Raw genomic sequence first — 27,234 nt, 5'->3', positions numbered from 1 at the left:
ATGAAGACACCCATCGAAAATGAGTGAATAAACTGATCTTGTGTCTTCACCCAGAATATCCAGATCGTCTGAATACATGGCAATGTCTTCAGCTGAAACAAGTAGGCGCTTCCGGCATATAGGCCTCATTTCACAGCAGGTACGTACTGACAACAGCTCAGCTTGTTTTCAGTGTTGCGTCTGAAATGGAATGGAACCGAGTCGAGTGTGTGTAGGAGACAGACATGGTCATCGTCTAGAAGGGGATCTAGAATCTAGACTGTTTTGTCGACTGCTGCAGCTAACAGTAACATGTTAGTTACAATTCTAGACATTTGATGCGGTATGAAAGATGAATAACAATAATCAGTCAGTATGGGAAAGCTCAGTAATGTTTTGTTAAGGTGATTTGTTGAATGATATTGAACTTGAACTGAAGGTCATTTCCCAGTGCAGAGTGGGATTATGATTTGTAAATTTAACGTTTACTTATGCACCTGTTTGTCAAAAGATCTCCAAACACGCACAAACTCACCCTTGTTATTCTGTAACCTAAAATACTTGCATCTGAGTCTCCAAAAGTCGAATAAAAGTCAAGTTTTAACACTTCGAGCATTTACAAGTGTCGGAAAATCGTTGGAAAATCTTGATCGCTTGAAGTGCATGCTGCTCTGAGACTGTACACAACTTATCAGAAGCACAGTACCGGTACGAATACCAGCAGGGATGCCAAGTTCAAAAAATTTTTATGAGTGAGATTTTCATGACTCGGCATCTCGGCGTGTGAAAGTGTGCGCGAGGGAGGGTGTGGGAGGGTTTTTTTTCCCCCTCGCACAGTAGGGAACATTTTCAATTTTTAGCTCTTAATCATGGTGCGATCAGGTGCATGTATACTTATAAGTGACTATTTTTTTATTTATTTTGACAGACAAAACGGAAATATACCTTCAATTGCAACTATCACTTTAATAATCCTTTGAGATATGCTCATTATTATAGGCCCAAGTGTCAGACTTCGCCCGATGCGTGAAAAAAATGAGTGCCATGCGTGAGATCGTGAGATGGCCCCCAAATGCTTGAGTCTCACGCTGAATGCGTGAGACTTGCAATTGGTAGCTCTGTACCAGTCTTTCAGTGCATGCACTCTGTACTACTGTAGCTAGGCCTAGATCATTTTGGTCTTAATGTAGCGGCACAGCGGCTTTTTCTGTGGTTTCATTGAAAAGCTAAAATTTGTTTTTCTTTTCCTTGGCCAAGTCTTTTTCAATAGCGGTTGTAGCTTCAAAGCGTTGAGCGCGTGCGCTAGTGTTGTGCTGCCACTTACAATGTATCTTTCTCTTTCTTTTCTATCTTTTTTCTTCTTTCATTTTCAGGTAGAATTTATATACCTAAATTTCCTTCCTATCAATCATTTCTTTGTTGGTTTCCTCTTGTCTTTAAACTTTCTAAATTTCCTATTTAGATATTTAACTGTACTCTCTGCCTAATTGTTCTTTGTTTCCTTCATGGGTTGTTTTTCCCCTCCAATTACAATGTACTGTACAAGGGTATCCTTTCTGTCCTCTCCAATTATTTCTGGCTTATGTATCCCCCTGATGGATCCTTTTCTTTATTTCCTTTTCAACCTGTATAATTTTTATCTTTCATTCATATTCATCTTTGTTTTCATCCAGTTTTGATTCTTTTCTCATTCTACCTACAAACCAGAAGTTCTGTTTTCAATCTACAGCTGTATATTTTTCTCTTTGCTTTCCTCTTTTCTTTTCAAACATATCCATCTCTCCCTTGCTTTCCTTTGATATAATGCAAGTTTCTCTTCTTTCTTTCCTTCCATTTTCTTTTAGTGAACTCTCTATTTTGTTTCATTTTGTGAGGTTTTTTTATATCTATTCTGTCCTTTCCTTTTCTCCCTTTATATTATCATCCTTGCACGTTTTTCATGCAATCCTTCTTGTGTAGAATTCCTCCGCAAGTGGCTACGTAGCTGCTTAATGCTAGTTCAAAAGATTCAGCCTGTTTCTTTGACTTTGAGCAATGTTTCACAGACAAATCTTGCTCCATGAGACAACTCAAACGCACTTGTTTATTTCACTCTTTTGATATCATGAAAATCTAATTCACTCAATCTCGCAATGGTTGATAATTGCATGTAAAGATGAAGTAGGGTCCAGACATCTATGACTGTACTCTAGAATGAATATTACATGCAAAGTACAGTATGCTGCATGGATCCAGAACAGGATCAAACTTAAATCTCATATTTTGACAGATATCTGTTATCAGAAAAAGGAATGTAAAAGAATAAAAAAGATGGCAGCATATGTGTCAAAATTTTATGGCGATGCAACACTGCCTCTATGATTTATTCCTGTTGGTGAACACCATTGTCCTCCTTACAATCAATATGACTACGAGACTGTGCGGTCAGCTACAAAATTTGTACCATTGTCTGCTTGTGATATTCTACCTGTACACACCAGATTCTTTCAGACTATCACTCGTGGCTTTATCAATCTGTTCGGCAATTTCTGTCATTTGGTTCTTCTGTCTTAAGATTTGTCTATAGAGTTTGAGTGAGAAGCATCAAAAGTGTGCATTCTTCCACCACTTTTCACGTACAACAGGCCTGTATATGTATGATTATTAGAGACTGATCATGAGGGCCGAACCTACAGTTTTGTGTTCAAGTCTTTCTGTGAAATTCTCTTTCCACTGTGCAAGTCTGTAGGCTGTTCACCCTGCCATAACCCCAATGGGGTGAGTCTGTATGCATGCCTCTAGCAATTGGTAGACTTTTTGGCTATTGAATTTCACATTTGACACATTGTGATGGCCCTATTAAATGTACTTGTCCCTCAAATTTAGAATTAGTATTGATAGTTGAATAGGTTAGGAATAATCAGCAATTTCCAGAGCTGTGGTTTATATGTACTGTACGTGTAGGAATGCTTTCTAGAGCAGGCTAAAACTATAGGTACATGTACTTTAAATGCCTCATGATACAGAGTATTTGTGCGACCCCTGTAGTGATAGATTTCCCAGTCTTAATAAGATATAGTATTTCACACATTGTATGTACAATGTTGTATAATAATGATTTTAAAAAAAGAAATCTCTTCCATGGTTCATAAACCATAAAATCACAAACTTTCAAGTGCTATCTAAGCAATCAGATTTAAAAAAAAATAGAAAAAAACATAAAAACTTGTCATCTTCAAACTTTTGTAATGACTTACTTTCCTCGTATCAATGCAATCAGGAATCACAAGTTGTCATTGAGGTTCTCCAATTGTTTTGTAATGATCATTCAACTTGTCTAAATAGTCTGGAATTATCCAGTTTCATGTGAGTTTGCTGTAGGTGCCTAGATTTTTTTTATTAAATTACACAACTGAAACCTTTTATATCGACTCTAGTATGTACTGTACATGTACCTGGTAATTATCACAACCTATCCCTAATTGATAATTTTATGAACTACTTTCAGCGGAGATTGCGCCATTTATGGAGTCTGTCGGCTAGGAATATCACGAGAGACAGATCACAATGGGGCACAGAGTCTCTCATGGAGACATTCTTCACTCTGCACGTTTCCAGAGGCAGTGAAGGTATTTTAGATTTTAAATCCCCTACACGTACATGTATACCGCCCTCTCAAGTATTGTACATTGTAGCATGCCTGTAATTGTATGATGTGGGGAAACTTTCCATAATAACAATGTTGCCATGTCTTCATGTTGGCAGTACCCTTGAACAGAGTAACCCAAATGACCAAGTGGTACAGTATCTTTTTTTTTCTCTGTTTTTGTTTTTTTTTACTGCTGATCCATATAAAATTTATTTAGGTGTTTATTTGCAAGTTCATATGTAGCAGTTTTGTGAAAGCATGTTTCAGTTTTTATAAAATTCACTGTAAGGAAACAGAATAAACAGATTTTGGATTTGCATTTTGAACAGCTATCTACATGCTGTAGAAGAAAGAGTTAACAAATTCTTGTGAAATCATGCTATTGCATTGTGCTTTGAATGGGCATCCTGTTATTTTGAGTCATTGCCAAGGAATTAATATGTTTTTAAAGTTTTTGATAATGTGTGCCGGTACCAATTAAATCGTAATGAGAACTTTACAAAACATGAACTTTGTTTACAATTTGACTTGAAGGCAGATGAAAGACAATGAATGAAATGAAAATGAGGAGAAGAATTAAATTTGATCTGACACTGATTCTTCTCATTTTCATTATTAATCTTCCGATGAAATTTAATGGTCGAAGTAAAAAACATGTCCCAATATCTATCAGCAACAATCAGAACACATTAGTAGACGTTCTGAATGTGACATGCTCAGTGCATCGTGGAATGTACTGTAGCTACAGTTTTATGACTGCCAAAATAGGTCATGGCCATGATGATTTGTTTTTGTTAGCACATCACTCGAATGTCACAGTTTATTCCTCTCATTTTTGTAAGGGTCACAATACAACTGTAGCAAAGATGTCATTTGAAATATGCTACAATTTTCATGCTCTTGCCAAATAGAGTTTTACATTCAAATCAAACAAGTTATAGGTATACATTGTAAAAAGAATGTGCAGTACATATTTCATATTGGCATTTAAAATTTACTCAGATGTTTTGTGGAAATTTGTGCAGAACTGTTGAAACTTTGAAATATGTTAATAATCTTATTGATGAATTCAAAAGTAAATCTAAATTCCAGATTCAGAAATGGGATGTAAACCATTTGGCAACCTCTCCATTCTTTGAAGCCAGTTTGGATTGAAACCATATTTTATAATTTCCCAATACATGTACAGTATGTTTACAAACATCCATACAGCAGATGATCCTTGAGGTCAAAATGCTATTGAGAAGCATACATGGTACATTTGTATCAGACACCTATGGCATGTTTGAAAATTTACATTCAAGACTGGCTTTCATGTGTAGAACATGCCTTTAATGTAATGTATACATAACAATTTAACTAAGGAAAGTCTTGCACAATATTCAGATCCATATTTGTTGGAAGTTAATGTTTGTGATGTAAATGTGTCTGCAAAATACATGTACATGTAACGTGTAACCCACAGACACCTATAGTGTAAATAGTGCATTATTGTTGTAATATTGTAGATATCACTCTCCTGATCACCTGCAGGTATTTTAAAATCATTGCAGTTACTTAAGATTTGTCTGTTGCCAAAAATAAAACATAGATTTGTGATGCGAGTAATTGAAATAAATTTCATATAATATATTTTTTAAAGGTGAATCTGTGTCATATGACTTCTGTGAAAATGAAGAGTAGCTCTAATTTACTTATTTAAAGGAAATGTGAATTTACAGAGCCAAATGGTACTAAAAACATGCCTTGACGTGCTCAGTTTAGTTTTTGTTTTTTAATTTTCAGTATCTTTTGAGGGTAAAGTTTGATTTTTTTTCCGGGATTCTATTGTGTGACTGATATTATCTTTTGTTCTGTGATGATTGTTAAATTCTTTGATCTCTTTGCAGCATTTTACACCAGTGAAAAGATCCAAGATTCACTTGTAAGTAGTAGTTGATTATGATTTAATAGTCTGTGTATGAATTTAAATAAAGGACGTACATGAAGTCTGTGGAATGGGGGAAACACCATCAGTAAAGATGTTTTTATCGATCGGCAGTTTATTGTAGTGAGGAACTGTGGAAATCAGGAAGACAAAAAGGGATCACAACGCAAAGACATGCACAGAAAAACAGAATATTGTTTGGTTGGTTTTTATGGGGGCGGGGGGAGAAGTTTGCAGATGGTATCTGCTTGACCTGTAAATCAGAATAATTGTAACATGTTGTTGGAATACCAAGTTTATGTAAGGTAAGATTGACATTTCTATGTCATCAATCTTTTATTATAAGGCATCACATTACAAATTGTACCAGTTGCATGTTGACCATTTGCTATGCTGTATGATATGACTCGCAGGTTCAAGGCAATAACAACTTTCTCTCTTGGCTATGTGTGCAAGGCAACTTAAACAAATTTCTTTTAACAGCAATGTGTGCACATGGTCATAAATTATTAATTATCTTCCATGGGACTCACTATGCACTGAGTGATCCTTTGTAGGACAGTCAGACTCATCTTCAATACACTTACGTGTTGAAGACCATTGGGGGAAAAAAAGGAAAGATACAGGTACCCTTAAAGGGGATGGCTAGTAAATGATCAGTGGGAATCAATGGAAATGCTAGGAGATGATTGTTCCAATCCTTATGGGATTCATTCAAGAGTACATTATATATCTATTGTTGTGTGAAAATTATTTGCTTCAGAATGGTCTCATATTCAAGTAATGTGCAGTTTAATGTTTCCAGGTTAGCATGCCTGGTCAGTGACAGGGCATTAAGCTGCACATTACTTGAATATGAGACCGTTCTGAAGCAAATAATTTTCACATAACAATAGATATATAATGTACTCTTAAAGGAATCCCGCAAGAATCGGAACAATCATCCCCCAGCATTCACACTGATTCCCACTGATCAGTTACTAGCCTTCCCCTTTAATGGAAGTGTATGTTGTGGATGCAACAATAGCATTGTACTCTACTGACAAGTTTCCTTTTTACGGTGTGCAGTTACACTGTACGTGTGAAATGTTCAACTTTGTAAAGCAATGAAGACACTGAAGGGATTAGTTTGTACATTGTATAAAAGATGATTGCTATTGGTTATCTCCATGTACACTATACATAACCGTTTATTATGCTTTCTGCTGGCTGTTTGCATAATTAAAACTCTTTAAATTATTTTGCTGTGCATTATTGTTTGTTTTTCCTTGTATTTTTTTACGACAGAATCCGACTTGGCGAAGCTTTGACCTTTGCCGGTCCTGCCCTGATGTCAACACTTCTAAATCCTGTATCCTTATCATCTGTTTATATAGTAATGATAATAATAGGGGTTTTTTATATAGCGCATTTCACACTTGTTAAGTATTTCAATGCGCTTTACAGATTGTTATTTATGTCCCGTTGATGCTGTCTAATTTGTTGAGTCAATGATTTTAAAAAAAAATCATTCAAAAAATCTGATATCATGACATGCGTTACTTGTTTGTCAGCAAATGCAGGTTTTGTCAAAGTTCATCCATTGCTGGCGAGAGTTTATGATAGTTTGTCCTGATGAAAGAGAAATAACTTCATGTTTTAAATCAGGACAGAGTAGAGTCACTGCATCTGTACTGCTAGATGTCTACCTATAGATACATTGTATGGGTCCATGTGGTTATCAAACATCTGAAGAGTGTACACTGTAGCCAGATAAAGAGAACAGAGCCAATTGCAGAGCTGCTAAAAAGTTTTCTCTTCATCAAAATTATGAAAATATATATTTTAAAGACCATATATTTTAAAGAAAATATATGTTTCTTAAAAATTTGATTCATACATGTGCATGTAGTGCGCTTAGTGTGAGCAGTTTTTCCATTTTTATACCAAAATGAAATTTTTGCCTCAGAAATGTGTGTTGTTTTATTTGTTTTGTTAGTTTGTCTTAAAGTTTTGTTTTTGTTTTTGTTTTCTTTTTAAATAATATGCATACCTAGGTTGGCAGCCCTGCATGTACATGTAAATGTATGTAAGTTGATAGAGCTGATGTACAGTAGGTGTACATTGTAGTAAGGTTTCGGTACAGTTTCCAACAAGGAAAACAAGTGCTGTGTATAATACACTGTATGACTCGCCATGACTGTCAATCTTGTATTACAGATTTATAAACACAGTACAGTGTTCAGACAGTTGCTCTGCTGTGTGGAATTCACACTTGTGTGTCTTGCAGCATGCAAAGTACAGAGTACACCCAAATGGGTAAAGGTCAGAAAAGTCCAGTGTCCATATTGATTGTTTTCAGCACAATTTACACAGATTTGCTTTGATTGCCCGAAGATGTGGAATTGTGAACATTGAGATATGACATAGTTAGATTTCAAATCTTTGCCAAAAAGCTGGCTGTCATGCCCTAGTCACGAAGGTCTTTTGATGTACACCGTAGTCTGTACTGTAGCAAAGATTGTCTTGATCATCATCCGGGGTCTGATTTATGAGATAGATAGATACATGTAGATAGATAGATAGATAGATAGATAGATAGATAGATAGATAGATAGATAGATAGATAGATAGATAGATAGATAGATTGTAGATAGATAGATAGATAGATAGATAGATAGATAGATAGATAGATTGTAGATAGATAGATAGATAGATAGATAGATAGGGTGTAGATAGATAAATACATAGTAGGTAAGTCAGTAGGTAGGTAGGATAGATAGATAGATAGATAGATGGATAGATAGATACACTATAGATAGATAGATAGGTAGATAGATAGATAGATAGATAGATAGATAGATAGATATAGGCTTACTTGTGTCCAGAAGACGCCTCTCCATGTTCACAGTGAATTTGCAATCTTAAATGGGTAGAGCAAATTAAGTGAGCATAGCAGAGACATTTTCATAAAGCTCAGATGAGCAGTAAGACAATTTTCAAAAGATACAATGTATGTCAAGTTTGACATGTTTGCTCAAAACAGTGACGTTTATAAAAGTCAAGGTCAGCACGTTGCCAGTGGGAAGGGGTTAGTGATGTCATGGCCTGACAACTTACATTGTAGTTCTTTCTTTTATTTTTTTTTTTAAATGAAGAAAAAGTCACTGAACTTCATTTTTCACATACAATTGTAAATATAAGAAGGAGAAATTATATTTAAAGATGATAAAAAAATGGTGATGAATTTGTTATGGGACAGGGGTTGTACTGTACTAACTGAGTATTTGATATAAAGAAAACTTTTGAATATCTGTATGTACAAAACAGTGACACAGAGCTGTGAGGAGATGATAAATTGTTATTTCAGCATTTTTTAAAGTACTTATGAGTAATATCACTGTCTTGCTAGAAATTCTGAGATTAAATATTCCTAAACTTTGCAATGAGTTTTATGAAAATTTCTACTAATTTGTGAGTTTGACTTTCGTTAATACTCTATCTTAATATCATACTTGAACACGGAAGTGGATTTTTATGTTAAAGCTCTGGAAACTGCTGTTGAGACAGTGGCCTTGAGATGGCATTGTTGCCTACCATGAATACACGTTTGCTGTTGTCCTTAGCAGTGTTTTCCCCCCAAAATAGCATTCTTTGTGAAGGTGTGGGGAGGACAGGATGGGGACAACAAACTCATCATCGAGTGGAAAGTGGACCTCAAGGGGTTGTACTTTGTGGGCAGCAAGGTGAGGAATGGTGTCCTTTCATTCACCTCCGCCAAGGAGGTTCATGCTTTTAGCCGTCGCTAGTTTGTCAGTTTGAAGGTTTGTTTTTGCAACAGATTTGGATGAAATTATTTTCAGGGAAAGTTGATAGTGACACACGGAACTTGATTATATCTTGGGGGTGTTGAGGATCGCCATCTGGATGAAAGATTTTTGTTTTCTAAAGTTTTGAAGGATTCTTTAGCATTAAAAACTTGAGCCATTTTCAGCATATTTGTATATAACTCCACAGTTAATAGCCAGATTAAACTGACAATTGTATCAATGTGATTCCAAATGCCAAGGGTATGTTTTGATGGTCAAGGAATCAAATAATGCATGTGATATGAATGTAGGGCTGTAATGTAAGCTGAAAAACACAATATTGGTGGAAATGAGCAGCTCAGTGGAGGTCTGCCTTCTCCATGTTCTTTTTCTAGTTTTCAATGGTCTCTACAATGTAAGGCACGAGCTTGCAATCTGTTTAAGTACTGGTTAATGGTAACTGTAGTGTATTGGTCCTTGTTTCAGCAGCAAAGAAAAGAAAGAAAATAGAAAGAAAAGGATTGATTAATCAACTTGCCATCTACCCTTTTAATCAATTTCAATACACTATCAAAGAAAGCAATGATTAGGATTTGTAGACTCTGAGTTTATTTAACTAGCATCTCTCTATGGGTGAGACATGATGTTCCTTCATTGTATAACTTTTCAAGGTATTTAGTGGTGCACGAGTTAAGAAGTTTTCCATCATGGAAGGTTCTCATTTCAAGCAGCTATTCCAAGTGAAAGCAATGAAACAAGATTATTGGATCAATGGAAATGGTGAACATCATAATAATGCAAAATGCCAAGAAAATGTTACCATCAGAAAAAAATCACATCAAAAGGAGTAAAGAATTTTTCTTTATACCATGAAAGACTGAAACAATTTAATGGACTCATTCTCAGTTGTGTCCATGTTAATTTCCTTCCTTTCACTTCCTGTTGTGAACATTGTGTGCTTTATCATGTTGTTTATGGAGCCCAGCCAAAGAAATGGCAATGTCCTACATGTATGTTGGCTCCGCCATATTCCCATGTTGTATATTCTCATGTTTTGTGTGTGCCAGTTTCACTTTGTACTTGTTATTACATGTATACTAAACATAATTGTGCGTAACTTGACTGTGTTCTCTACATTGGGATTGGGAAATAAAATGAAATGAAATGAAATGAAATGAAATGAAATGAAATGAGTGAAATTCAGTCATCACTTAAAAAATTATTTTTTCGGGGAGTTGTGCTGTCATAGCGAGTAAGCAGGCAAAAATTTGCCAAGATGAGACAAAAACAATAACTTTGATCCTCAAAACATTATGCTGATGTAAGTGCATTTTTTTGTGGTGCTGGCAGCAGTATTTATTGCAAGTTGTTAATCTTTTGAATACTAGTAGACTCTGGAAATTCACAAAAATATAACAACCATGAAAGATACTGTGTATATGTTACATTGTTCTGACCATATAAGTCTGTGTCTCATTGTGTTTCTTATGTTGTTCCTACCACCTCAGATTCACAAGGATGGGGTAAGATACCAACCAAACTCCATCATATTTGGGATGTTTGACGGCTTCTACAGCTCCGCAGATAATCTTCAGGTTTGTGATTCTAAGGCAGCTCTAAAAAGCACTGGAGTAAACTACTGTGGCAGTTCGATTGTGTAGAGAAACTCCACTCCATGGTCTGATTGACCTTAATGATGAGTCTTAAATAAGACTGACAAACAGTGGAGGATTCTTTCTATGAGACTAAAAGTAAGAAAGTCACAGAATTTCAGAGTAGACATATTTTCACAAATTAATGGTATCAGTCACACTGATGGGACTATAGGTCAAAGAATGGTTCGTGCATAAGTCTTCACAAAATTTCTTTTTAAAAGTATAAAATTCAGAAAGCAGAAAATATGATATTCTGCTTTCGATTATTCTAGAGCTATCATGATTGGTAAAGTAATGATTTTATGTATAACATATCCATTTAATATGGATACATAACATGTCCAATCATGTAACTGGAGGAAGGACATCAGCTCAGATTTTAATCATAGACAGTCTCTCCTTGCAATGCACCTCCCTTGTACATTTCCTTAGGTTATCATAATGTAATGTGAGCTCTTGTTCATGCCATACATGAGAACTTTGAAATCTATCTGTGGACACCCCCCCCCCCCCCATCCAAACAGAAAAAACATATAAACCATTCCAATATCTCACTATCATGCGTATATTTTTAGATTGCTCCCTTATGTCAGTCATACAGTAATCACGTTGCTTGTTCAGTAGTCTTTCTAGAGTGTTACCACTGATTTAAATGCTCTCTCAAACTGATGCTCCCAGGAGTCAACTCGAGGCAAGGCGCGCTTCTGCAGGTCGCTGGAAGTAGAGCAGAATCTTGCAATCCACACGTACAACACCTACTCATTAGCCAGGTGAGTATTTAAACACTTGTGACAAATGTATTAAGCTTTCTCAGTGCTTCCCATTTTTTTCCCAGTGTACAATGTAAGCTGCAATGGTTTCCCTGACTGCTAGCTTGGCACCTGCGTTTAACAAAAGAGAAGCCTTGCAAATATGGTTTTAAATCCTTATTTAACTGTTCATTCACTGCAAGGTCATTTCAATTCATTTGTTTTGCATGTGGGATTAGTGATTGTGTAAGCAGATATGGTATGCAGTATTTTTTATGCAAGTGTCTGTTGTCTTTTTTTTTGGGGGGGGGGGTGGGGGCTTCCTTTGTCTTTCTCTAGGTTGTGGGGATGGGAGCTATAGGCTTGTCAAATGAGTACATCCTTGAAGTAGAATGTTACAGTGTATAGGTTTTTGTTGCAGCTTTCAAAGCATGTAGAATTGTCTGGCTGAGGGAGAACAAAACTGAAATCAAAGCTCACAATGACTGCCACATACTCAAGTTAGTGAGGAAAGTTTTTTGGAGTCTTGTATTTTTCTGCTGTACAGACCAGCAATCAGTTTTGGATCAGAGTAAAACTGCATTTGTTGGGTTTAATACAACTTCATATTTGTGTACATTTCAAAGTGTCAAGAAGTACGACTGTGATAAGAAGTGATTCCAGATTTCTTGCTATAAAGAAAAAAAAAGAACTCAACAGCAAAAAACCTTTAGACTTTGAGCAATAAATTAAATATGATTTGCTGTCCAGAAGGTCATGCCAAAGAATGAAGTGAAAAGAAATGCCATTGTTATCTGCTATAGTGGTAGTACATACAACACATAGCTGTTTGACAGCACACACAATTGTGCATGCATGGCCCCATGCAATCTTACACCTGTCACAGATTAGCAGGGTCAAAGGTTACCGTAGCCCTATCACATGCTCCCATTCTAAAAAGGTGGTTGTTATTTTTTATTTATTAAAGGAAATATAGTCTTGCATGGGAGGGAGACTGTTCGCAATAAAAAGCACAAAGGAAACGCAACAAGTTCGTCAAAGAAGCTTGCTTTGCATCTAAAATAATCATATACCATCTTTCCTCCATTTGTTGCATCTCTTTGCAAAGTAAACAAACAAATAAACAAAAAATTATTGCCCCAGGGAAAATCCTCAAGAAAATGTACTTTTGCCGTTATCACACTGGTTGAGAGATGTAACTGCCATGCTGAATTAGAATTACGATTACAACTATGATTACAGTTGTGATAGGAATCATAATCCATACACATGATTAGGGAAGGCTTTGCATATTCTGCAGTTTTGAATTTCAGAGTGAGGAGAGGAGAAGTGAATTCTTTTCAAGTGCTCATCAATTTCTCTTGAGCAGTATGTAGCTCATGCTTTGACTGTAGTGCATACATTTGAGGAATGTGTTTTTTTTTTGTTTTTTTTTTTTGTTTTTTTTTTGTGAGTGGTTGGAAGGTCACCACAAGCCTATTCCCCAAAACATGCTTTTGAGGTCAATCCATAAACACAACTGTTTTGTTCTGTAATTCTGGAATATTGTGATGGGAAAATACCTCAGGACTGTCATTTGCAGACCTCCCAGCCATTCTGAATTTGGAGGAAAGAATCTAAATTTGACCATTCCCAACTCTTGTTTCAAAAGGATTTTCTTATTTTTCTTGATAATTTTACCACAAACTCCAGTAAGAACTGCTCTTGCCCACTGTTGAACCGAATCATTCCTATTTTTCAGTCAGAAAGGTTGGGAGGTCTGCATTTAAGTAACAACTATAATTACGGTTCAAATCACCCTCTGCGATTCCAGTTGCATACGCTCATCCAAAATGATTCCATTAATACATCATTAGAATCGTGATTCAAAGTACGCACTCGGTACGTGTGAAAGCAGCCTTTGACTCAACACTATTTGTCTGCCTTGAATGATCCCATTGAAAGAGGAAAGGTCTTGAAGATGCAGTCAGTTTTGATTGGCTCTTTGGTTTATGAGAAACTGAAACTAAATTTGTTTATAAATGACAGGAAGGGCACACTACCAGTTCGAGTTTGACAATGAAATTTACAAGTGTATATCAGTTGTTACAATGCTTTATTATAATGATTAAGAGCATTCGAGCTAGAGAACCAGATGACAGAATAAGGGAACTCAGAAAATATGTCTGTCTGTCGGTATGTAAGTATGTATGCATGTGTGTATGTATACATGCATGTATGGATCTATTCACCGACAAAATTATATATAAAAGCTGAATAGAAGAGATTACAATGCATTACTAGCATCCAAACTTGTAGTGGATGCTACAAATTGTCTCATAATGGGTGACATGTCTTCTTTAGGGTTTCAGATACTAGTAATGATTTTATAGTAACATGAAGGCTCTATTCCTTGTGTTGCTTTAGTTATGGAAGCATGATTCCTTGGGGACTGTGTATGGAGGGATGTGTTCTCCTAGGATACTATGTGCAGATGATCATGGCATAGTTTCTAGGATATCATGCATATGTAGAGATGTTTGGGGTGCATAAATTTTGAGGCTAAGCACAACAAATGTTGTTGGATGCTTTGTAAATGCCAATCTCTTCTGTTATTATAATCTATTGTGTACTGGAACCAACACATGGCCTAAAATCCTCATGTTTATTCATTATATATGTATAACATGTATATATGAGAATTTGCTGTATGTTGTAATTTGAAAAGTGTGCAAATGAAAGCCTGCATCTATTAGGATGATCCCCTATTCTCGTTGCCAGGCTACACACCACACAACGTGCAATAAGGCAGACTGAAGTCACTGTCAGCAAAGTGAGAGCCTCCATCATCCAGAAACTCGGTGACACCAGCAATAAGACCAATTTGGTGAGTGATGCTGGTCAGGGCTGCAGCAGCTCAGACTCTGCTTCAATAGCTGCATTTACTCTGGTCCGTTTTAAAAGGATGGTATAGTTTTTGGTCGAGATAGGGATTCGAGTTTTAACATTTTGCAAGATGATTAGAAACCACGTATATGAAATACTGGTATGTCAATCTTTGCATGTGTTGTTAAATTTGCGAATAGCACCTGACTCACAAAATACTAATATGTGAAAATAAAAACTCTGCAAAACATATGACATATTCAGTAGTCAACTCAGGGGCAAATCTTTTTGGTAGATTGTCTCTGTAATAAGAATTAAAACATAGTTTCCATACCCTGCAGCAGCTGTCAAATTTTGCTCTAAAATCGGATTGTGTGCATGTTAACAAATGTGTGAAGTAGTGCTTTGATAACACAATTTTTTTTTTTCAGTTTGCGTATACAACAAAAATATGAAATATTAGCCACAGAGGTAAGCTGATGGTATTACACTTGGAGAATCTTTCTGATCGTGGTTGCTTCGTAAAGTTTCATACATTGATTGCAAATCGGGCCGTAGCAGTGTCCCTCAATTTTTCGTGTGAGAGTGAATCGCATCCAGCTTGTTGGGAAATACTACTGCTAGAGCATGATTGATCATCAAGTAACATTCTGTTCTACATAACCACTTCAGGATGAGGAGGGTGCTTCAGGAATAAGAGTCAGGTACTTTGACCAAAACTTTGTTACACTTTGATCTCAGAGTACTACAAAACAACTTAAATATTATCCTGCCTTGAAAATTGTGTCAGCCAGACCAGTTTTGTGGGAAACCCTTTCGATCTATTGCAAGCAAAATCTAAATGGTGGAAGGTCAGTTTTGATCCCTTGTATAAACTGTGTCTTACCTTCAAGGGCTGTAGCATGCCAGGCCAAAGGAGGGAGAGTGACATATGAGATGGTGACAGGTTTAATCTGGTGTAATTAGTTCTTTCAACTGGTTTGGTCGTGTGATAATTAATATGTTGTTTCGCTTTCTTCATCAATAGTAAGAAAATGTGTTTGTCAAAATAGAGGCACATCAATCTTTTTCTAAAAGTTGATATTAACCCGTTCCTTCCGCAATTCTCTGAGTGCCTATAATGCCCCCAAACGAGATTCTTTTCGCCCGTCGACAGAGAGGCACACAGGTTGGTAATCCAGCTGTGTGAAGGCAGTCAAGCGGTTCATTGTGTCCCTCTTTCTACGGTCAATTACATGTGCCCGTGAACAATGGAAATATCGATCGGGTGCGAGGTATGAATAGAGCGTGCGCTGATGAGCTCTCAGAATCTTTTGTTCTACACAAAACCAGGTACCTGAATGAGGTGACTGGGGTCAGCGAACCCGCATTTCTAACTGATCTCAGCCTTGATCATTATGTACATGTTCGTACGAGTTTACAGCAGAACAAGCAAAAAACTAAATCAGGAAAAGGTACATAATACTGTAAAAACCCCCTTTTTTTTAACAGCAGGAGAACAAATCCTGATAGAATAAACTCTGATCTTTTTATCAAACCCACTTTTCTGAGCATTTTAACACAAAGAAACATGAATTTAGGCCACTGAAGCAGGCACCCTTGTCTCCATTTTGGGAACCTGGTAAACCAGGTTCCCGTATATCAGTTGCTCCCACGGGAACCTGGTAAACCAGGTTCCCGTAAGGAACGGGTTAAAAGTATGCTCAATATGTGTATGTAAGTTTCTATTTTTTTAGTGAAAATGTGGTTGGTTTTCCTATTCATTAGTAAAACCATGACTTTTGCCATCAAACATTTTTTTTCTTTTTTTGCTGTGTATCTACGGTGTACATGTTTGTTAGATTGGTGTAGCCCTTTATTGTGCTGTCAGTTGACAGTCAAAAGGTTGTTGATGTTTGTATACAGTGTTTATTTGTTCAATGTATTGTGCTTGTCAAGAAATGATATGACTGGTAGGTTACACATCACAGCATTTGGTTACATGACATATGACAAACTACAATCACTGTACATCTGTTACAAAAAGAAAAACAATACAAACTGCATAACTTAACAGATAACTGGAGCTCAGTTCATTAATTGAAACAAAATGCGAAAATTATTTATTTGAACTGCTGACAATATAAATCAGTTCTCTCTCAGAAGAGAGAAGAAAACACACTTGGAGAAATTACGCCGTTCTCATGGCATTTGCCACCCAAAGTGAAAGTTTTGTCATTTCACCAGGACACCTTTACATTGTTTTGTAAAGTTAACAGGAAAGAGGTGGAAAAAATAAAGCTGTCAGTCAATAAATAGAAAGAAAAACAAATTTTCTAGCCAACTTGGCTCTGCAGTTTAATTTGCTGCAAGAAGGGATAAAGACAAATTTGGTGTACATAGCAGCAGAGAGAATAAGAAAGAAACAAACACAAACAATCAGACTTTGTATCATGTGATAGGCTTGTTTTTTGTTTCGTTTTTTCCCTCTTCAGCAGTTTATTTCAGTACTACCATGCATTGTCATCTTTTCATGTTTATGTAGAAATTAAATACGTGATTGAAAGAAACTTCTGAACTTGTCATATGTTGAATTGGTAGCCCTGAGCATAACTTTTGATATACTCAGTGCCACTAGTGTAGTGTCTCATTACTTGTCTTTTTATACCTTAATCAATGCAGTAGACATTATTACAAAGCAAACTGGAGGCTGTTGATTTATGGCAAAATGTTATCATATTTTATAATATTCCTTTGGATTATTGCTCCTTGTAGAGTCCCGTGAGCCAAGTTGAGATCATCCTGCACAAAGCTATTGAACCCTGCCATGTATTAAGATACAATGTACACCTCTGTAAAGAATAAATCAGGGAAGATTGAAATGTGTCATGAATGGATCAAAGTGTTCTGGTCCGATCTGCAAATGGACTATGACATCTGCCTTACCAAGTAGCACACTTAAACCCCATCTTATAAAGAGTTGTGATTGATTTGAATCAGTCATACAACTGTAAGTCCCCAAGTCACTCACAACATTTCAAATATATGTCTTTTTAAAAAGTTATTGTTGATACTCATACCAATTGCAGCTTTTTTGACGCAATTGATTACAAATCTGTCAAAAGTTGCAATTGATTCCAGATCATTTGCAGGAAGAAAAATCAATAGCCAAATTTATAATGCCATGGAATTTGTAATAAACTGTAACTGTAGTAGGTTGTTCTTGACATTATTATGAACAGGGTATCATGCCATCGAGGATATAATGACTCTATCATGAAAATGATTTCAAGGTAGCTTGGAATGCTATTTGGTATTACAATGATACCAGATTTAGGTGTACATTTTGTTTCAATGTTTGAAATTAATACTATTCATATGGATTGATCATACACTGTAATTTGAGTTTAATCTTTATATCAAGGCAGATTATAGATATTTTGGATCAGTAACAGATTCCTAGGGACCTGGAGATTTCTTTTGTTATGTGAATTGAAATTTCATTATATTCAAACCAAATGAGTATATTTTAGATGTATTGATGATAATTTGGAGACTTGAATATGTACTGTGTTGTAACAAAATTTCTTTATGACTTTGTTCAGTATAAGAGGAGCACACTGCATTTAAATTATATGTATTTGTTTTTCTTTATGGTACTCCCTCAATTGATTAAGAATAGCAATTCTGTTGCAGTATTCAAAAAAAAGTAACCTCAAGTAGTATTTGTTTAACCAGGGAGGTGGGAGGAGATCTCACCTCCTTGGTTTAACTTGTTCTACAATAATTGATGTACCATTAATTATCTAAATATTTGTACTTTACTGTTTCACTTTGTCTGTTTCTTTTGTGCATGTTATTGTAAAACATATTTTGCATACGTTGTGCCTTGAGAGCATTTAATTACATGTATGAGATAGATTTGGCACCTTATAATTTCATATATTATTGTTATTATCATCATTATGATAATAATAATAATAATAATAATAATAATAATAATAATAATAATAATAGTAATAATGATAATAATAATAGTAATAATAATAATTATAATAATAATAATAATAATAATCATAATAATAATAATTATAATGATAGTTGTTGTTGTTGTTGTTGTCATCATCATCATCATCACCATCATCATTATTATTTATTATTACTATTTAGCTACATTATATTATTATTATTTTGCTTGCAAGTTAGTAAGACTGGGCTCTGGGTACAGCATGTATTTGTGTGTGTGGTGTAACACTCTCTCTCTCTCTCTCTCTCACATGTGCATCATTCTCTGCCCTGGCAGTGCTCCCAGAAGGAAGCCCTGGAGCTGAGGTTGGCCCTCCTCCGGGAAGAGGTGGAGATGCAGAGGAAGAAGCTGGAGAAAGAGAGGGCGGAGTCACAGCGGAAGAGACAAGGCATAGATGAGAAGAGTAAGTATCATTCTCTAGCGCGGAAAGAAGGCCAGATAATGTAAAAGTGGAAATTTTTGTGGTGTTGAAATTTTTGTGCATTTCGCGCAACCAGAAACTAGCATGAAAATAAGATCACACGAATATTTTTGCTTGCCATATGGTCCAGTGGTTGATATCTTGATTTCGCGATATTAAAAGCACACGAAACTCATCTTACCCGGCCGTGTGTGAAAACGCGAACATAACCACTTGTACAGTATGCATGTGACTTGAGGAGATAGAGGAGTTTTAGTAGAAGACATCACCAAAAGTTTGAGGAAGATCGGACGACATCATTAACTAGGAATTTTTTAAAAGTTTTTGTGCAGCCATTGCTGGATTAGAGGACTACAACACTTTGTGAGGCCACGTACAGACAGTGATCTGAAGAAAATATAATGATAATTCAACGTATTTTAACCGTAAGGTTTCAGTTTAAAGGGACTGTACAGTACTGGTTGAGATAGGGATTCATGTTTTGAACATTCCTAAGTGAGATAATGAAAAGCCTCTTATGAAATATGAAAGAGCACGTAATTTTAAGAAGGATTCAACGTTTATTTGATGAAAATTGGTTTTCAAATGGCTGAGATATCCAAAATAGTGCTAATAATAAAAGGCGACATGCCCCAACTTTATTAGTATCTCTTTGTTTCACCTTGTTTTTGGGTATCTCAGCCATTTCAAAACCGATTTTCATCGAATAAACTTATGATACCCCTTAGAACTGCACTCTCTTTGACATCTCATAGAGTGGTTTCTGAATATCTCACAAAACGGTAAAAGCTAAATCTTCACCTCGACCAGAACTGTACACACCCTTTAAGTTCTATATTATTTCTGGGGGTTTTTTTTCATGAAAATCATACATAATGGTACAAGTAGGGTGTATTGTGAGCAAAAGTGTTGATATCAATTTCACAGTATAATATTCGCTATAGTCTATAACATATTTTAACAAATACAATACAATAAAAAAAGTAAGCAGTGCACTTAATTGCAATTGTATAGAGAGAGAGAAAAAAAAGCAGGAGTCTTCCGTCTCAAGCAAGTGATTGATAGTGATGGCAGCCTTAGAAACAAGACAAAATGAACATACTCTAACTTTACTATTCTAGCATAATGAAAGAGCACTTCACTTCATTCAGAAAGTAGGGGGAATGATATTACCCTGAATGTATATCGTTGCTGTGGTGACAAGACCTCGTATCTACAAAATGTCAAATGTTCAGGAGAGCCAAAAAACATGGCGGCCAAAGCACTATAGCGAATGGGATAGCCTTTCCTTTGGTATGCCGTGGTGGCTTCACTTTTGGAGTAAGACAATTGGGATTTGGACAGGACATCACTTAACCTATTATTTGACCATTAATACAAAAAAGTCATTTTCACCAAAATTTCAGATACAAGGTCTTGTCACCCAAGTGACGATATATGTCAATAAAAAGTCAAGGTAGTGTGAACTTTTCACTAACAAAAAATAACTTATTTATTTTTTACAGAAGACGAGACAAGATTGAGATGGGAAAGACTTGAAACCAACAGAACTGAACTGGAGGAAGTGAGGAGGCTTGTTGGAGAACAAAAGTGAGAAAAAGATAAAGATTCGTGTGCCAGATTCTTTTTCGTTCATGCATTCATTAGTAGTTCAGTAGTAGTAGTAGTAGTAGTAGTAGTAGTAGTAGTAGTAGTAGTAGTAGTAGTAGTAGTAGTAGTAGTAGTAGTAGTAGTAGTAGTTGTAGTAGTAGTAGATCTAGTAGTAGTAGTAGCAGTAGTAGTAGTAACAGTACAGTAGTAGGAGTTGTAGTAGTACGTAGTAGGAGTTGTAGTGGTAGTAGTAATAGTAGTAGGAGTACTAGTCTTAGTTGTGGTAGTAGAAGTAAGAATAATATTTACTGTTTTTATTTACCTCAGGCTTTGATGCAGGCTGTGTAGACTAACATTTGCTAAAAAAATCATTGAGAAATCATGTAAGATCAAGAATACTATTTAGTTCTCAACTTAAAGATAGTTAAAGGGACAGGTCAATTTCTCAGTCACCCAACGATCTCTCAACAGTCGTGCATATCTGTAGAAAGGAGAGAGATAATGACTATAATAGACAGGGGCATATTCAACAATTCTTGTTTCTAAACTTGTTTCACCTTATACTTTTTTTGCAATCATCAGAGAAGCGGAGAAGCAGATCGTTTTGCAGTACACGGGGAGGAAGGCGACGCTGGTGAACGAACTTTCGTACATCTATCCCATCGTGCCGCGCCCGAACAATGTCGTCGTCATCTGCAACGCGCACCTCCCCAACGCAGAAAGCAACATGCCGTCTAGTGAGTTTGTTCTGTCATTTGTGGTAGAAAAAATAGTGTGTCTTGTGCAGGCAAGGTATATTGTGACCGTCCATCACAAAACAAACAAAAAGTTGCACACACTGACTTTGTGTGAGGACTGAAATTAGGTGAAATGGGTTAACCTAGCCAATATTGAGTTTTTCGTATTTTCTGAAAGAGCAGGTCTTCCTCTACATTATGCTAAAATTTGGGATTATAAAACGGGCAGGAAACTGTGTTTTTAAGCAGTTTATCTTGAACATTTTTTTTTGTAGAATAATGTGATTAGGTGTTTCTTTAGAGTCCCCTTTTCATTTCTTAAAGACCTCGTACACACTCTTCACTTTAAACTCTCATAACTTTTGACAAGATGGTGCTACTGCTTTGAAAGTTGGCATTGATTATGGACAGAACGTGCTCATAAGGCACGCTCAATTTCAGTTCAATCTGATAATCCCTTCATTGTTGTTACTCTAGTGGTTTACATCCTGTTTATTGTCCCATTTATCGAACAGCCAGCACGGCTTGGTAAATATTAAGTGCTTGAATAGACATTGTACTTCAGAGCCTCTTTTCTCAGTTCACACCTTTCCTGGGTGTGTGTTTTCTTTCCGATATTTAGATAGGTTAGGAGAGTCCATTTGATATGAGTTATACACTGTACATCATTTTAAAGTTTAAAGTCCACTCTTTCAGAATATGCTCTTAAGTAAAATTTCATGTCTGGCAACTTTTTGTTTGTTTTGTGATGCAGGGTCACAAATAGTCTCATACATTAGCCTTTTGTTGGCAAGAGATATGCAAAAAGCATACATCACACATTTATTTTGCGGTGCGGAAATGTTCACACATTTTGCACTACCAGAAACAAGTACTAGAAAAAAAGCACACAACAATTTTTTGGGCTTGTTTTATGTAACAATATTGATGTATTTGATTCTGCAGAATTAAAAATGCAAGAAATTCATCCTATTCAGCCATGCATGAAAAATTTAGTGCTAAAGATGTCGTTCAGTTTAAAGTCAGCCATATATTAACCCTAACTAGGCCGGGCTATTTAGGTAGTTGATAGAGCCGGGGGGGGGGGGGGGGGCCTCCCATCTCGGCCGTTGACCGCGCGATCGCGACGAAAATTGGCACACATATTGCCTATGATGTAATCTAAAATACCATGAAGTTAATTTTTCAAAAAATCATCATTTATGCTAAATTATGCTAATTTATGCATGATGATGCACAAAATCAGACTATTTGGTATAAATCACACAAAAAAAGCTCAAAACAGGCACATTCTTTGTGTAAATATTCTTTTTAGTGTCCTTAGCAAATGTAATAAAAAAAATAGTGATATCAGAAAAAATTCTTAAGTATTTTATTGTTTTTTTGAATTTCTTATGTATTTCTTTGTTTTTTCGACTTTATATTTTTTATTGTTTTTTTGATGAAATTTGTCCGCGACATCGCTCCGAACAAGAAAATATGATATTCATTGATTTTAATCATTAAAACACCAAAATAATCATGCTTTTATGAAATTTGCCAGTAAGCACAGTTTGCATTGAAATTGTACACGAATTAATGTTTTTGAGCAATTTTTGGTCTGACATGCATGTACATATTTATGCGTAACTTCGGAACTGCGCGCCCGGGCATCGCAAATTTGGTGTCAAAAGATGCGGGAGACTTGAATGAAAAAAGTCATGAAACGTCGCGGCAATAGCTTTTTGCGATTGCGATACATCGCGCGGAACGTCGAGGGGGGGCCTCGGAGGCCCCCCCCCCCGGCCTAGTTAGGGTTAAGTATTTTATGCTCCTGTGTATGAACATTTCACTTCCCCTGAACACTGGTTCTCTTCTTTTTTGGTTGTATATACATGTCTTGGCAGCAAATGCACCTGTAACTTGATTACTTCTTGAGTGTTGCCTTTTAGAGATTTTAGATCTTTGAATGTGTACACTATAATTTCATGATCTCGACTTAGTAAATGTTTTGTGATTAGCTCTATGACTACAGCAAATGCATGCAAAGATGGTGCTAGCCATCATTTATCAGTGTACTGTAAAAGTGGAATATTTTGATCAGTGGGGTAAAGTGAACTTCGTAGGTGTTTAATTTGGTGGAATCAAATAGGTACATTATTACATACTTCGAGCAGAAATATTTGTGCACTTTTATTTTCGTGCCAGTTTTTGTGCTGCTAGAAGTGTGTGAAAATTTCCACAAGGCGAAAATTTCCACTTTTGCGGTATCAAGGATTTACTGCCTGCATCTGCCAAGTGACTTATAGAGATACTTCTTGACAAATCTGACTTGATGTGATACTGACATCATCTGCCTCCATTGTTCTGATCATTGATTTGTCAGGCAAAGATGACCCCACTGTGCCGACGGCCCTGGGACACACCAGTCATCTCGTCCTCATGATATCAAAGTTCCTACAGATACCTCTCCGCTACCCCATCAACTACAACGGATCACGGTCAACCATCCACGATCACATCACTGACTCGCTCGCAGACAAGGACAGAGAGTGAGTGTAGTTTACAGTCTTAAAAGCATAATTTACCATTTGCACATGAAACAAAAACCCTGCATAAATGCTTTAAAATAGTTCTAGAATATGAGTTAGGGATAGTAACAGCCACTGTAAAAATTTGAATCCGCATAATCGATATTGAGTATTGTTAAATACACAAAATGTGAACAATAATTATAATAAAAATGTTTCTAGACTAAACTGTCTACAGATATGGTTTACTGAGAAAAATACTGATATCTCCTTATAGTTTATAAACTATAGGCTTGATTGCAAAAATTTCATATGGTAGGATGTTTTGTGATACAACAGACCTACACATATGCATCAAATGTGATATCTTGAGAATTTTTTAAATCACTGCTCCCAAAGGTAAACAGGACCTTTAAGTAAATTTTTTCATCTCTTCATTCATTTTGAAAGGTTTTAATTTTTTTACTTCATTTTTTGCAGTAAGAATTGAATTGATACTTTGTGTCTGCTGCTATGCTAACTGTTTTTAGTGTTCTCTTTTAATATTATCTAATGTTGAAACCTTGGTGAGAATGGCAATTGCTTGAAAAAGAAAAACATGGTGGAGTTAGAGAAAGAAGACACTTATTTGCATTTTCACTTCTGCAGCTTTCCACTGTACACCCGCGGCAAGGAAAAGTTCCACTTTAACTACGCCGTGTACCTCCTGAATCGCAACATTGCGCAGCTGAGATTCGTTCTGGGGCTGCCCACCACCGACCTCCGAGCCACGCTGCCGAACTTGCAGAGCTTGCTGGAGCTCAAGTGGGGCATCAAAGTGTGAGTCTGCCGTGTTTACCAAGACTCTCGGTCTCAAGATATTTGCTTTATTAGTGCATAGCTATGATTCAAGCAAAGCGTGGATTGAAATGATCAAAATGCATTTTTGGGGTTTTCCTGTGTTAGATTGGAGCAGAGGAGTGGTTTGCTTAATCTTGGTAGTCATATCTCTGCCCAGTTGAAATGAAAATTTAGTAAAATTTTGGGTGCAAAGCAAAACCCACTTCCCACAGAGTTGCCAATTTTGTCCTACTCTCTGGACTTGTCAGTTCATAACTTTTTTTTTGCGTGTCTGATTTTTTCCCAAAATCTTTACTGATGTACTTCCCTGATTTTATTGTTTTTATACAAAGCAACATGAGATGAGGATGGACTTTCCCTTTAAAATGAAGAGTTGTTTTCTTTCAACATGTTTGTTTTTTATAACCCTTTCTGAGTATGAGAAGTTGCAAGACGGCTCAACCTGTTGAGGATGAGCTGATTTTGCTGCAATACGCATTTCCTATAGACACCTACCCGAGTATACTCGGGACTAGTCCTCAAGATGACAATATATAAACAATTTGAGCATAGGAAAATGTAAAACAAAGACATACAGATGTACACTTTGGTACGGCATGACAACATTCACAAGCACAAATAGAGTGTTTAAAAATCACTCATGTTCGTCACAAGTTGAGCTTAAACACGGAGATAATGATGAGGATGGTGAGAATAATGACTAGTATTAATGGTCATGGTTGTAATCATTACAGTTATCAGTTTTATCATTATCATCATCAGGAGAAAAGACATACCAATTGACATTAATTTTTGTCCCTCTCATGTTCCTTTAGTAATCTTGCAGCAGCTGCTGGACCAGGAGCTCAGGCAGAAAAGACCGGTTCCCCAAAGAGTCGTTCCAGCGTCGGGGTCCAGGCCTCGATAGCCGGTCCATACATGTCACCGAATCCGCCAAATTACACCTCTTCACCGGGAGTGGATGCGGGGATGCTGGGAGAGAACATACCCAATAGCCCTCCCCCTCCCTACCACATTTCACAGGCAGCACAGGGTAGGAACGTCAACGCAGCAGCCCCTCCCTCCAGGGGGAGGGAACAGGAGACGGGGCAGGAGTCTCCCATCCAAGGTCGCCATGGCAACAGCATCCAGGGGAATGGCAGCTTGAGAGATAGAGTGGTGGTAGTTGAAAGCAATGAGGGACCCCTCGCCAGCAGTGTTCATCCTGTTGCTAATGGCAACCTTGTAGAACGGGACGCAGGACACAAGGATGCGGCAAATCACCAACGGACTGCTAGGAGAAATTCCTTGCCAAATGAGATACATGTAGATAGTGGTGAAGAGGATAGCAGTGAGGTGAGAGAAGTGGCGGACATTGGGATCAGTCAACCCAACTATAACTCTGGTGACGCACTCTCGCAGGACAGCCTCGACTTGGACTCCACCCATATAGGTAAAGGCTTGCCTCAGAATTCGAGCGTAACGCAAGGGGTGCAGAGTGAACAGAGTTCGCCAGGGCGTGGCAGCGAGAGGGGGACAAGTGACACCCCACGCAGTGAGGGGGCGGAGCCTTCAGTGGGTGTGCCTCACAACCAGTCCAACTCCAATTCGTCTCTCCGGCACGGCGAGAGGTCTGCAGCAGGAAGACATTCCAACCGACCTGCAGCTTCCGCTCGCAGCGACCCTGCCGGTGCCCAGGTCTGTGCAGATCCTCTAGGGGTCGTGGATATCGAAGTGCCCTTCATGGCCGTGGATCGCATCTTCCATTTTGACGACATCAGCACACGGGCCGAGGCTCTCACCAATCCGGGCAGCTTCTCCAGTTTCAAGTCGGGCGGCAACTCCATGTCTGTGAGCAAAACAAGAAGTGTCTCCAAGAGCTAACCCTCTCTGTTTTGGTTGAGCTTTCCACTCTTGAGTATTTTCATGTCGTTTTCCAATGTTATTCATGTTGAACAAATGCGCTATTGAACTCAACCTCAAACTTTTATTGAGAATGTGCTTCTTTATAAACTTTTTATGAATATGTAATCACTGAATTAGCCATCTCCCAGGCTAACTTCCAGAGACAGGCTTGTATTCTACCTGCTTGATTTTTTCTCACAGCTCATTGGATTTATATTCTCCTGACGGAATTAAAACATGTGGTCATGTATTTGATGAATGAACCAAATCATTCTTGCTGCACAGTCCCTCTTACAAAGTGCAAAAGAAATGAGTTGTTGAGTATCTGTATGTGAATTTAGTGTATTCACAACTACAGTATGTGTAATGCTAGCAGGAAGCCAAAAATGGGATAGGTATGGAATTGCACTGTGGATTTACAGTTGCCATCTTAGACGTGGCATTCTAATAAACACAGTGTTCGACCATTTGTCACAAAATAGTATAAGATACCAAGAAGCATCATTATTCTGTGAGCTTTATACCCCTTTCATGAACTCAATAATGCGGATATTAATATCCACATCATTTGGTCGTAAAATCGGAGCGGGGGAAGAATTATCCGCTTTCTTTCGACCCTTCTATTATCCGCATAATAGCAGCATCGAGACCAGAT

General features: G+C 37.0%; 1 protein-coding gene across 1 annotated transcript; it reads left to right on the top strand.

Annotated features, from left to right (window-relative positions):
* The first annotated feature begins 7 nt into the window (after nucleotides 1–7).
* LOC139742677 (UV radiation resistance-associated gene protein-like) lies at nucleotides 8–26,924 on the top strand. Its single transcript, XM_071653207.1, has 14 exons — nucleotides 8–139; nucleotides 3,467–3,587; nucleotides 5,497–5,531; nucleotides 6,822–6,885; nucleotides 9,162–9,259; nucleotides 10,831–10,917; nucleotides 11,656–11,747; nucleotides 14,487–14,592; nucleotides 18,874–19,000; nucleotides 20,524–20,608; nucleotides 21,191–21,345; nucleotides 23,711–23,876; nucleotides 24,504–24,674; nucleotides 25,511–26,924. Exons 1-14 carry the CDS (start codon nucleotides 77–79, stop codon nucleotides 26,556–26,558), a joined length of 2,418 nt encoding a protein of 805 aa, XP_071509308.1. The 5' UTR covers nucleotides 8–76; the 3' UTR covers nucleotides 26,559–26,924.
* The last annotated feature ends 310 nt before the right edge of the window (nucleotides 26,925–27,234 follow it).

This window comes from Diadema antillarum, unplaced genomic scaffold, assembly GCF_040938485.1.
Source record: "Diadema antillarum isolate AM-2024a unplaced genomic scaffold, OU_Dant_1.0 seq00001013_RagTag, whole genome shotgun sequence".
Lineage (NCBI taxonomy): Eukaryota > Metazoa > Echinodermata > Echinoidea > Diadematoida > Diadematidae > Diadema > Diadema antillarum.
Note: the sequence above shows the minus strand (reverse complement) of the source record. Positions and strands in the feature narration are given on the sequence as shown.